Below are 13,585 nucleotides of genomic sequence, written 5' to 3' on the forward strand. Positions count from 1 at the left end.
GACACCCACCTCCAGCCCCTGAGACTCCAACAGTGCTGTGCCGAGTGTGCATGTATTTGACCAAAACATAAAGCAGTATCCACCCCACGTCCCACCCAGTACCACCAGCCCACTGCTGCCTCCAGGGCACCTCCAGACTCGGGTGACTTATCTGCCAGCAGACAGAGAGCTCACTGGACACTCTGCCGACAAGGGGATGGGCTGGGGAGGCAGGTCCTTCCCTGGGGGAGTTCAGGGCCCTGAGCCTCACAGACCACGTGTCCCTGTCCCCAGAGGTGCTTGCAACATTCTTTGTATAAATCTTTTTTTTTTTTTTTAAGAGCTTTTATTTCTTTATTTGGCTGTACTGCTTGGCATGTGGGATCTTAGTTCCCCAAACAGGGCTCAAACTCATGCCCCCTGCAGTGGAAACACAGTCTTAACCACTGGACTGCCAGGTTAAGTCCCCCCAGATCCCCTTAAAGAGAGAAATTCAGTGACAACCTTAAAAGTGTCCAGCTTTCCTGCCACCTCCTCCCCACCCCCAACCATCCTGCACTCAACACAATCTAGATAAAAAAGTCTGTTTCCTCCTACTTCTTCCTTCCTGAACCTGAGTCCCCCTGATCCACACGCTCCCTCCTCAAGGAAGCCCAGCTCAAGTTCAACTGGCCGGCTACATCTTTTCAACTGGTGGGGGGCAGGCTGCGGGCACATCACCTTACTCCCCACAGAATTCCTGTCATGGTGACTATGAGAACTATATCCTGGACTCCCAGCTTCTATCCCAGCCTGTGGAAAGCGTGCATTTCCATTTTTACATCCCTTTTCCTCACCTAGACTTCAAGCTGCTTAAACAAGGGCTTCTGGTTACAATAAGAGAACACGGGCCCAGCCACTAACCAGCAGCTCCTTGGACATGAGCTTGTGTTTAGCCCGCCCACCCCACTGGAGCTAGCGGGTGTGTGAAAACACAGCTCATCATTCCTGGTCTTGCCTGTGTTCTCTGATTCTTATCCTTCAGGAGGGCTTCCTAGGTGGTGCCAGTGTTAAAGAACCTGCCTGCCAATGCAGGAGACATAAGAGACGTGGGTTCTATCCCCGGGTCAGGAAGATCCCCTGAAGTAGAAATGACAACCCACTTCAGCATTCTTGCCTAGAGAAGCCCATGGACAGAGGAGCTTGGCGGGCTACAGTCCACAGGGTTGCAAAGAGACATACACGAGTGAAGCGACTCAGCACACACGCATTCCTCTGGAGGCCTCGAGACTGAAGCGCCAATGGAAAACGCATCCAGGGATGCGAAAGTGAGGGGAAAACCTGTCCAGTCCTGCCGCAGCCCCGGTTCTCGGGAAAACGCCTCAGTCCCTCAGGTCAGAGTTTAACCTTTACTAATAGGTTAGAAGATAATGGCTGACTCTTAACTAGTTCACAAAGATCCTTTGTAAATACATTAGATGTATGTTGGTTGGTTTGCAAATGTCCAGGCCACAGTTCCTGGCTCGTGGTAACATGCTTGCTCAGTCACTTCAGTCACTTCAATTGTGTCCAACTCTGCAACCCCATGGACTGCAGCCCGCCAGGTTCGTCTGTCCATGGGATTCTCCTGGCAGGAATACTGGAGTGGGTTGCATGCTCTCCTCCAGGGCATCTTCCTGAGCCGGGGATCGAGCACTTGTCTCCTTCGCGTCCTGTGTTGGCATGCAGGTTCTTGACCACTAGCACCGCCTGGGAAGCCCGAATGTGTAGGCACTCAATAATTACTTAGGAAGTTAATAAAAATGGAAATATGTTAAATGGCATTTTGATAGAGTGCATGGTTCAGGGGAAGCGTACTGATCCTGGCCTGCCAGTCACGTCCATGGAAACACGGACATGTAGATAGCCTCCTCTCAAGCCCCTGAGAACACGCTTTCCAACCCATGTGCACACCATCCTCACATCAGTGTCTCCTACATGCACATGGGCATGCTGTTGGCTCGGCAGTTGACTAAACAGCCAGTCTTCCTGACTTTTAAGATGCTTCTACAACCCACGTCACAGCCAAACACAAGGCTTATATAGCCACCCAGAAAAGAAGCAGAACGGAGCACTGTTGAGTATGGAAAAGTTACTCTTTACTGGTTTTCAGAAACCATCCATCCTCACTGCAGACACAGACCCTAACTCCTAAGGTAACACTAACAGGCGGCATAGTTGTTCATAAGGCCAGAGGTCAACTGGTTCCTCCAAGTCTAACTATTGCAGGCAGTTTTCCCCAGGCCAAGTCAAGGACACGGGGAACAGGAAACACAGGATACCACTGCAGACATACCATCTTCCAGCCCTGGAGCCATTTACACCTGGAAATACATATGGTTGAATGAAAGCAGTAACGGCCATGACAGTGGTACTTCCCATTATGAGTAAAGCTTCATAGTGCCCCAAACACTTTTATATACCTGATTTAACATGACTACTATATCAACCCCAAGAGACGGTCTGGGTAGCTCACCTCTGTCTTCAGACTGGGAAACTAAGCTTCATAGAGTTTAAGGGACTGACTTAGTGCCACGCAGCTGGTCTGAGCCAGGACCCAAACCTCTGGGCTTCGAGCCTCACCGTTCTTCCTGCTCAGCTCCACGGTGACCACGTCCCCCACCATGCACACCACATGCCCCTTCTGCTACTCCAATCCCACGGCCTGCCATGGGTTTAAGTCACGCTTACTTTTAACTGTAGTGCCATGCTGGGATCTGCTAAACCCTCCCAGCCGGTTTCCATAGCTTTCTTTATGACCACGGTGCCCTAGGTATTTGCACAAATTTGTTCCAAGAGGGCAGTTTTGTCAGACAATTTGCTTTCTGAAGCTTCCTATCCTGGGAACACCATCTGCCCCAACTCGCCTGTGGTTTACCACCACTCCCAGCATCATTACAGCTTCTCAGCTAAATATCACAGGATTAGCCAAGTCGATGGGGATGGAAGACAGCTGGCTGGAGAAATGCAATCAAACCTAACACAGCTGTCTTGCCAGCTAAATTGAAAAGCTCAAGCGGTGTAGGCAACATCTTTTTTTTTTCTTAACGGTTAGAAAGGTTATATCAAATGAGACAGGGCTCAGGAAAGGATTTTTTACAAACCATAGAGTATTATGTAAGATTTGGTTACCATTTTCCCATTTCCCATACGTGTGTGACCCACTTTTCCCATTATCTGTGGACATCACGCCCTGCCATGACTCAGCAGCTGCCGTTGCCACACCCTCTCTCCAGATGGCGAGTCTCAGGTGATGTGGGATGAGGTCGAGGTCCCAGCTTGAACCTGCTCTGGGCTTCAGATGGGACAGCGTGTCTGGGAGGACACCCGCCAGAAGCCTGTGTGCACCAGGAATGAGATACCTCCTGGGGAAAAGCTCAAACTAAAGGAAGAAGGAGTCTGGCTGGCCAACCAGAGGCAGGGATAAGCTCTGCCTTCATGGGCAGTGGGGGTGTGGAGGGAAATGGGGCTATCCCTTCTCCAGCGGATCTTCCCAACCTGGGAATTAAACCGGGGTCTCCTGCATGCAGGCAGATTCTTTACCAACTTAGCTGTCAGGGAAGCCCCTTCCACCCTCACCCCTTTGGTGCCTGACGCCCAGGTAGGCATGTCTCTCTGTGCAACCTCTCCTGTGAATCTATGGAGAGCACGGTGGGGGGGTGGGGGGTGGGGTAGGGGTTGTTGGGAACAGTGAGAAATAAAATGGAAAGCTCTGTTTTCCTAAACCTCTCTAGGGTTTAGGGACACAAGGTACTCAGAGGGGTCTCCTCCTATCCTCGCCACCCAACACTTTATGACAGACTCCCTGAGGCTGCAACTGCTCAACTGGAGTCTGGAGGATGAGGTGGTGCCCAGCTGAAGGGGACAAGGAGAGGAAAGAGGGGAACATGGGTAAGTGCCCCGGGGTAGGGACCAGTCCTCTGTGTTCTGGATCATGCATGTATTTAAGACACTTTGAGGAGCTGAGATCCTAAATAAGCGGGTAGGAGGAAAGCCAGTGAGTATTGGATTGTCAGGGTTAAATGCTCAAAATATACTTACAGGCTAGATGATCTGAGCTAAAATAATACCAGTTTCACCTGCTGACATCTCAGAGGTCAATGTTTCTAGGACGCATACTGTGAGAGGTTCTTTCAAAAAACGTTTCGTGAGCATCTATTACATGCCCAGCCCCGTCTAGGCCCTGCATACAGAAAAAGCAGGTCAGATCCTGCATCTGCTCCTGCAGATCTCATAGTTTGGCGGGGAAGGGAAGCAGCCCTTTATCATAAATGCCACTTCACAGGCAGTCTATATGGAGCAGCAAATTTAAAGAAAGGTCAACAATGAGCCCAGGAACAAGGATCATCCCTAAAGATAAATCTGTTTCCCAGTTTGGCCCAAGATCAAGCCTGTGCTCTACCATACCATTAATCAACTAGCCTAAGAAGTAGCATGCTGCGTACAGCAGACCAGAATAGAAGAAGGGTACACCAGGGTCTAGTGTGTTTGAACCACGTTCAAATACGAACTGCATCCCTAGAGAAGTCACTTTCTCTGAACTTTGCCTTCCACCTCTGTACAGTGTGGCAAAGAATACCTGCCCTCCTCAACTGAATTAAGGGAGTGATTGTGGGGGGTGAGCATGAACAGCCGACTCATTAGCAAAGACCTTGATGCTGGGAAAGATTGAAGGGGGAAGAAGAGGGAGACAGAGGATGAGATAGTTGGATGGCATCACTGATTCCATGGACATGAACTTGGGCAAACTCCGGGATATGGTGAGGGGCAGGGAAGCCTGGCATGCTGCGGTCCATGGGGTTGCAGAGTCAGACGCAACTTGGCGACTGAACAACAATAACAACAACAAATCATGAACTTCACTGCATCCCGACACACTTCTGCCTCTTCCCTTTTTTCCCAGTTGTGGAAAGACCTAAACCCCGGCCTCCACCTGAGCTCTTGGTTTCATCTCCTCTCATATCCTCAGGAACATTTACCCATCAGTCATCTGCCCTTCATCCCGTAACTTTAACTCTCTCTCCATCGTGTGTGCATGCATGCTCAGTTGCTCAACCATGTTTGACTCTTTTGCAACCTCATGGACTGTAGCCCACCAGGCTCCTCTGCCCAAGGCATTCTCCAGGCAAGAATACTGGAGTGGGTTGCCAGTTCCTTCTCCAGGGGATCTTCCCAACCCAGGGATCAAACCTGTGTCTCCTGCATTGTAGGCAGATTCTTTACTGTCTGAGCCACCAGGGAAGCCCCTCTCTCCATCAGCTCTTGCCAGTTAGCACTTTGACAAGTTCAAATCTCTAAAACAACCTACACAAAAACCTTCCTCATCTCTCCATCACCAACCCCCTCATCCTTCCACAACCGTTTCACAGTCTTCCCCCATAGCCCGACATTTGGGAACAGCTTCTATACCGTGTCTTCTGTTTCCCACACTGTGGTTTTGGCCCCCACTATTCTGCAGAACCTGTTCCACCCAAAGTCCCAGGAACTTCAGGGCGGTTACACTCAGGGTACACTCTGCACCAGTGGTCCTGATTTCATACAAACTCTCTGCTAATCTTGACAAAGTGACCACGGCCCCTTCCTGAAACTCTCATTCTTTGTTTACACTGCACCTGTCTGGTTCTGCTTAATGCCCAATCTTTCTGGTTTCCTTTGCAGATTCTTCTACCTGACCCTATAAATGGAGTCTTCCAGGCTTTTTCTCAGGTGTCTGCTCTTCTTAATTAATACTTGACCAGGAAACTTCATCCATTCCTATGACATCAGCTACCACTAATATGACAATGGCTCTCAAACCCCTTCCTTCACCCAAAGAGCTCTCCTGTGTCATATACATCTAACTGCCATCTGGACACCTACACCTGGATGTCCCAGGACACCTTAAAAGCAACAGTAAAATAAGTCATCATTTTTATCTCCTTATTCCCCTACCACCAGAAAAAAAAAACAAAAACAAATTTCCCCCTATTCCTTTTCAATTTCTTATCACTATTGGTGTCATTGCCTAAGACAAAAAACTGAAAATCATCCAGGGAAATATTAAGGATTTTAATTTAGGATGAGCTCAGCAGAACCCCAAAGGACATGAACCGAACTGGAGGCCCTGCTGCACTCAAAGACAACCCTGCAAGCCCATTGCTCTCACTGGCTCCCCCAGAATGAGGATAACCTAGAAACAGATTATAGTCAAGATATCTGTCTCAGCCCCCACCCCTTCCTCCAACTGCAGACAGAGGCTAACCTGAAATTGAGAGGCTCAGGTCAGGTGATCAATGTTTAAGACTCTTCTCTCCAACCTGCATCTTTAGTGGCTCAGTCGGTAAAAAATCCGCCTACAATGCAGGAGACCACATCAATGCAGGAGATTAGGGTTTGATCCCTGGGTCAGGAACATCCCCTGGAGAAGGAAATGGCAACCCACTCCAGTATTCTTGCCTGGGAAATCCCATGGACAGAGGAACCTTGTGGGCTACAGTCCTTGAGGTCTCAAGAGTCAGACATGCTTTAGCAACTAAACCTCCATCAACCTTCAAATAGGAGGCAACTGGTGCTCCCTTGTGGTCAAATGAAGGCACTGCGGTTCCTTTACGAGGCCAGAGGTTGATGAAATAGAGGCTCCTTAGGATCCACCCCTTTAAATAAACCTTACCTTACGGATTCTTTCTCTACCTGACATTTATTAAGTAAACACTTTTTGTTCTCTTTAAAGTAAAAAGAAAATTAAAGCCCCAAATTTAGCGTTATGAAAAGGAATTTTGGTATTTTTATGTTTGGCATTATTAGTTTAAATTTATTTGGGATCCATGAACTGCCAATATATATAAATCTCTCAGTGGTTTGATATCTGGTGTTATCAGGTGGTCTAGGAGGGTAGGGGGAAATGAACCCGTGGCATTGAGCAGACCCCTTTCTACCCGAGGCTGCTATCCTGAAAACGGAAGCACATTTTCTGATTGGATTCATCAAAAGCTAACATTAGTGTCTGCTGGCAGAGCCACTTCTGACTCCCAAGCATCTCTACCTCATAGCTAACGGCTCTCTGAACTAATCTCTTGGACAGCTGGTGGCTTTCCTTGCTTCTGGGGAAAATATAACAACAGTAGCCACTTATCTATGTCATTTTGACCAATGAGCCGATTTGAGCTTGGGGACGCTGCTGAGATGCAAGGTGCACAGTAGCACTGCTGAGCTGTACTGCTCACTGGGTGAATCATCCACAGTAATACCAGGGAAGGCCAGTAAAGACTGCAGCTGTGCTCCTGATACTCCACAAAGTGAGAAAAGGCTGGCCTCATTCAGTTACTAATAGCACCTGCTTTTCGCATGTGAGTAGGCTGGAGCCTCTGGAAAAATAAACTACCATCCAAAAAAAAAAAAAGACTCAACTCAGGTTTTCCTTTCCATTAAAGCGCGTTTTCTTCTCTATAAAACAATACGTTGATGCCTGTTTGTCTTTACTCTGTATTTTTGTTTTGCTTTGGGTTACTAATTTACACAGTTGAAAGATATTCCTTACTAAGTCATGATTAAGGTACCTATGGAGAAGTGAAAAATAACCTCCAACCTTTTGATGTTTTGGGCAAATGATTCCTCTCCAGTGACCATCTAGAGCAGGTCAACAAGGAGACTGGCTTAACAACCCGGTGGCTGGGTACCAGGCTTCAGGAATCCTCTTACATCTATATGCTTCAGGTCTAGTAGGCCCTCTGCTGGTTTCGTGCCATAACTGCAAAAAGTCTCCATTTCTCAATACGCCCCTGCACAGAAGGTAGGAAACTTGCACCCTGGTGGTCGGTCATAGTCAAAGTAAACAGACCTTTTGACGAGCACATTATCACTGAGTTCCTGATTTTTAAAAGAGACAACAGAAATGGAATATTTCCCTTGGGGAAGAAGTCTCAAGAGACCCAGATGTCAAATAGAATATAAATTCTATACTCATATGCTTACTGCTGCCAGATACGTTGTTGTTCAAAGTTGTATCCAATTCTTTTCCAACCTCATGGACTGTAGCCCTCCAGGCTCCTCTGTCCATGGAATTCTCCAGGCAAGAATACTGGAGGGGGTTGCCATTTCTTTCTCCAGGGGATCTTCCCAACCCAGGGATTGAACCATGTCTCTTTTGTTGTAGGTGGATTCTTTACCCTCTGAGCCACCCAGACAGCCCACTGCCAGATACATCGAGTTTTTAAATATTTATTCAAATACACATTCATCTTCAAATAATTACCAAGTGCCTACGATGTGTCTGGGTATAAAGCAGTAAACAAAAAATGTTCCATGTTCCATGCGGCCTCGTGGAACTGACATTCCAGCGGGAAGACAGACAAAAAACAAGCAAGGAAATAAACATTCATTATAATTTTTTTTTAAACGCTAGAGTTTAAAAAATACAAAAGGGCACCATATCAGAGAATGGGGAGAGCTATTCTGGGCAGTTGGGCAAGCCTCTCTGAGCGGATGACTTTGAAACTACAGCCACACCAGCCTCCCTGCTCTCATCTTGAGGTTTTTGTATTTATATTCTTGGTATTCTTCCTATAAAAATCAGAAAACCTTTCTAACTTGGTCTTTCATAACAAAATACTAAAATAAATGTTGAAGGTATATGGAAGATAACCCATGCATCTGTCAGACCCCTGGGAATTAGCAGGAATGATCATCTGAGCAGAGACAATTCAAATAAACAAGTGAGTTGAAACAATTATACACTCACATAAGAAAACATTAGACCACGCAATAACTTAAATGCCAAAGTCCACAACAGGTAAAAAGTCAGTTTGTTTCCTCTTCCCTCTAAAGTCTTTGGATTATTTTCTCCGTTAGTTTGCATTCAAGCTGTAATAGGCAGAATTCTGTGATGACCGCCCTGCTCCCCCAAGATTCCCACCTACTGGTGCATATGCCCTGCATGAATCCTTCAAGTGTGGGTGGGACCTGGGAACATAGAGGACTATCACTTAATGACAAAGATAAAGGGACCATCACTCCTATAATTATACTGTATGACGATTAGCAGACTAAAGGGACATTCTCCCTCTGGCTTTGAGAAAGTAAGCTGCCAAGTTGCAAGAGGCTTACAACCAACCTGAGGGACCCCAATGACAGCCAACCAGAGAAAGGGGCCTTGGTCCCACAAGAGCAAAAAATTGAATTCTGCCAACAACCTAGATGAGTTTGGAAGAGAACCCCAAGCTCCAGCCAGCACTGCATCTCCTGTCAACACTGAGATTTCAGCCTAATGAGACTCCGAGCCGAGGGCCCTGCTAACCCATGCCCGACTCCTGACGAATGGAAACTCTGACGTAACAAGCAAGTATTGTATTAAGCTGCTAAATGTCTAATAATTTCTACACAGTAACAGAAATCTAGAACACAAGCTGATATTCATACCATCCACAGACACTGTTAGAAGAGATCCAACATGGCTATGACATCACACAGCACGCATGCTAAGGCGCTTCATTCAGGTTCAACGCTGTGTGACCTGTGGACTATAGCCCACCAGGCTTCTCTGTCCTTGGGATTCTCCAGGCAAGAACACTCAGAGGGTTGCCATGCCCTCCTCCAGAGGATCTTCCCAAACTAGAGATGGAAGCCACATCTCTTATATCCCTTGCACCAGGTGGGTTCTTTACCACTGGCGCCACCCGGGAAGCTCATAACATCACATTACCCCAAGGGTAATAAACACAGTTTCTGATTGTGAATTGTTTTAAGCCACACTTTCACATCTCTGTGTCCTTTCACTTGCCATTCCCTGATGAATTCCTATTCAAACTTCAAAACCCAGTTCAAACATTGCTTCTTCAAAGAAGCATTTCTTTAAAGCCACCACCTCTATCTACACCAAGCAGAATAAGTTACACTTTGTTCTTCACTTCCATGGTAGCACCTTGCCTGCATATCTGTCAAAACACTGGCCGTGACACACTGTAATCACCTCGCCTCGCTCCTACTCCCAGACAAGAATCCTCTAGAACAGAGCTGTCTCAGAGCCTCCTGCACGGTGGCGGGCACAGAGCAGGTGCCAAACAGCTGGCTACTGAGTGCAGGTAAGGAGGCTCTGGATAAACGCAGGCTGCTGATGTCCAGGGATTTGCTGTTTCTCTTCTGCACAGATGATCAGGCTTCCAGGATTAACGGAAACCTGGGAAACCATCTCCATGACAACAGCTGGGTGACTAAACAGCACTTACGGTTAAAGGGGCAGATATTCACTGTCTTGAAAGAGCTGGTCTGAAATGGGTAGGTGTGTTTGAAGCCAGAGGTGGCAGCGGGTGCTGGGCAGGATTTAGATTCAGCCCAGAAGGGGTGGTGTGAAGCTCTGTCTGATTTGTTCCACCTCAAGCCCTGTGCTAGGCTGGCATGCTTTTGATTCAAGTCATCTGCATTAATTCACTCCTGAAATCAAATGTTAGCCACATAGACAACAATCCCATGGAGTTAGTTTTACTCAGTGGTTTAAAGCTATGGGTAACACGACAGAAATGAGAATCATATGTCAACAATATCCATGGCATTCTCTGGACTCCCAAGGCAGATAGCTGTTGTAAGAATTTATAGACTTAGGCAAAATTATACAAAATTGATGCACAGGACATAGCATTTGCTGGATGTGTGTTTTGACAAGACTCAGAGAAAGAATTCACATGTTTTCTTCAGACCCACTCCTGTGCTCTTGTGTTCTCTTGTGTTCAAATGAAATCAACCACGCTCCGGCTTTAGGGCTCCACCTCAGTGGAAAGAGAACATTCAGAATCAGAGCTATAAAGCCAGGCATGGAAATAAGGCAGCTGCTCTTAAAAGCTGCTCAAGACCTAGACTCCAATTCTCTATAAATAAAGCACTAAGCAAAAAAGTACCACTTTCTAACAAAAGTATTAAAAGTATATTGCCAGAAACTCAGGAAAACTCAAGGGGGCAATGGTCTTACCACCATGAAACAATTAAATTAACATTCGTTATACTTGAAGATATATTTTTAAAGTTTTTGACCTAAACTCTTAATGCCAGTACGTCATTGGCTCCTTCTGGGTTTATCTGATGTCCTCCTTAAGAATCAAGTCAGATCCTTTAGGTCCTACATTTTGAAGATCTTTTACAAATACCGGCTGGCAGTAGCTCAGAGGTAGGCAGCTGGAGATACAATTTCCTAAAGATCAGTTTGGGAGAAGATGTGGGATCTGGGTTCTAATCTTTTTTTAGTGACAACACTAGATGTTTCTTCATTCCCTTGATAAATACTAATGTATCAGGCTTTGTGCTAGATGCTAGGGCTACAGCTGTGAATTAGATAAGGTCACTGTTCTCACAGGACATATTCTTATGTGTCTGCATGTATATGCTGTATAGTATAAGAAGAAAGGGAAAACAGGGAGAAAGTGGAGTTTCTTCAATATGGATTAATTATTTTACTGCTAATAGAAACTGCTAATAGTGGAGGACAGGGAAGCCTGGCGTGCTACAGACCATGGAGGTGCAAACAGTCAGACACAACTTAGCAACCGAACAACAGCAATAATAGAAACTGCTAACTGGCAGAACACAGTAAATACCTTCGATACTCTGCGGGCCCACAAGGTTCATGGCCTGGTGAGCTGGGTACTCTACCCGTGGCCTGGCAATGCCCAGCTGCTCCATCACGCCATGGAGCAGCCTCTGGATATCTGTTTCTGAGACCCGGTCTGGGGTCCTTGGGCTATAAGCAGCTGTTGGAGTCCATCCAAACGTCAGCCATAACACCAGGCCAGACAGCATGGTAGAAACCATCCTGGAGACCATTTTTAACCTGCAGAAAAAAGACCACACACAGATCGATTGGCCACAATCGTCAACTGTGATGATGCAATCATGTGATTCCCTCCAGGGAGTGATTCAAGGATCGCCCAGGGAGAGACTGCAATGAAAAGTTTTAAGGGTTTGCTTAGGCCTTATGTGTCCACGCTACCCAGGACATCAGCTGTGAGAAGGTATTAAAGAAACAAACTGTCTGAGATGGCCAGTTCCCTGTGTCCTCACATCCTGGGGAAGACTAGACTATAATGGCAGTTCTGTCATTTTTTATTGTCGTCATAGCTCTCTGGAAGTTCTGCACCATTCCTACTCCACCACTCTCTCCTGCTTTGAAACAAACAGAAACAAACAACAAAACTTTGCTTCCATCTTGAGAAAGGGACAGGGAGAGTGACATCTTGACTTTTCTAGTCCTGGGGAAGAAAAGGCTCATGGGAAGGCGTTGGAAGACATACATGGTAAAGAAGCACAGAAAGCTTGGGGCTGGTAGAAGAGACCATCTTAGCTTAGCAAACATGGAATACACTTGAGATCCTGGGTGGGGATGAAGATACACACAGCTCACACTGCCCTGCAACTTGGGAAGGAAGATGAGGGCTGCTTGCTGCACCAAATGAGAGCAGGGGATGGTAGGCAAAGCCTCAGCTTCCTTCTCTGCAAAAAGGGACGAGAAAAGCATCTGTCTTTTAGGGTCACTGTGAGGATAAGTGTGGGAGCATGTGTAAGAGCACTGAGAACAGTGCTGGGCACAGAGACCCCCAGATTGCTGTTATTATGTTGGCAATATTACCTCACTGTTTTGGAGGTTGGAATTGGGGGGAATTGAAAGGTGATGAGAGAAAACAGAACAAGTGAAAGAGAAGGTGAAAGTCTGGGGAGTCAACCTGTCCTGAACGTTGGCTCCTATGCAACCAGAAGCCTGCAGAACAAGAGAACAAATATTCACACAGATTCCTTCTGCAGCTGCTGGACCTTAGGGCGGACATCTCAGGCAGGGGCCCTGCAAACCCTCTTCTGCCATCCTTCTCTGGGAGCCGGCGGAGATGGAGGCGACGTGCATTTCTCCCCTGAAAAGGAAATATTTATAACCCCCCAATTCTATTTCTGTAAAGGAAAGGCTTTTAAGAAGCCACTCTCAGATGTAAAACCTTGTTCTACAAAGAGCTGAGACAGCAGAGCCCGCAATCTGACCAAAAGGCAGGGATCCGCCTCTCCGGCCATCTCCGTCTTTCCCTCCCCGGCTCTGCACGCAGGATGTCTTTGTTTCATTTACACCCCCAGCCAACATCGTTCAGATCTGATGAGCTACCCAACCTTCTTCCTCCCGACTCTTTCCCTCTCATTTAGAGCCGACCCTCCGATTTTCTACCCATCCTTTGTCTGCCCCCAGCCTCCGGCTCAAGGATTTCAGCAGGACGCCCTCCCCGACTCCCGATCGCGAAGAACCCGTCGGTCTCGGGTGAGCGTCAGGCGGAGGTCTAAGCTGGCATCAGCGAAGGACTCACCGAGCTGCAATCGGAGGAGCCTGCCGCGGTCTGGGCCTCGGTGGGGGTCGGGCGAGAAGCGGGGTGATGTGGGTCGCTCGTGCGTCACCTCCCTCCTCGTCTTAGCCCCGCCCCGTCCCTCCTCCAGCAGGTGGAGGCTGCCTGGCCAGGACTCCCCAGAAGGCGACCCAGAAGCCGGGGGCCTTCCGGCCACGCATTCCACATACACATCTCCCCGACGCCCCCTTCCTCTGTCGACCCCTATGGAAGTAATGAACCTTTTCTCAAGCAATTATCTAAACAACGTG

General features: G+C 47.4%; 1 protein-coding gene across 7 annotated transcripts in view; it reads right to left on the reverse strand.

The window, feature by feature from the left end:
* The window catches only part of SCG5 (secretogranin V), a 59,101-nt gene extending 45,695 nt beyond the window's left edge, over positions 1–13,406 (reverse strand). For 5 of the 7 annotated variants that reach the window (XM_019968469.2, XM_070797232.1, XM_019968468.2 and 2 more), the window contains exons 1-2: positions 13,299–13,405; positions 11,556–11,788 (exon numbers count right to left, since the gene is read on the reverse strand). In XM_019968469.2, coding sequence (XP_019824028.1) covers positions 11,556–11,781 — 226 coding nt within the window. In that variant the 5' untranslated portion in view covers positions 11,782–11,788; positions 13,299–13,405. Of the gene's footprint in view, positions 1–11,555; positions 11,789–13,298 lie in introns of all 7 variants that reach the window. The other 2 variants (XM_070797233.1, XM_070797231.1) reach the window with 1 other exon arrangement.
* Between the last annotated feature and the right edge of the window lie 179 nt (positions 13,407–13,585).

Source organism: Bos indicus, chromosome 10 (assembly GCF_029378745.1).
Source record: "Bos indicus isolate NIAB-ARS_2022 breed Sahiwal x Tharparkar chromosome 10, NIAB-ARS_B.indTharparkar_mat_pri_1.0, whole genome shotgun sequence".
Lineage (NCBI taxonomy): Eukaryota > Metazoa > Chordata > Mammalia > Artiodactyla > Bovidae > Bos > Bos indicus.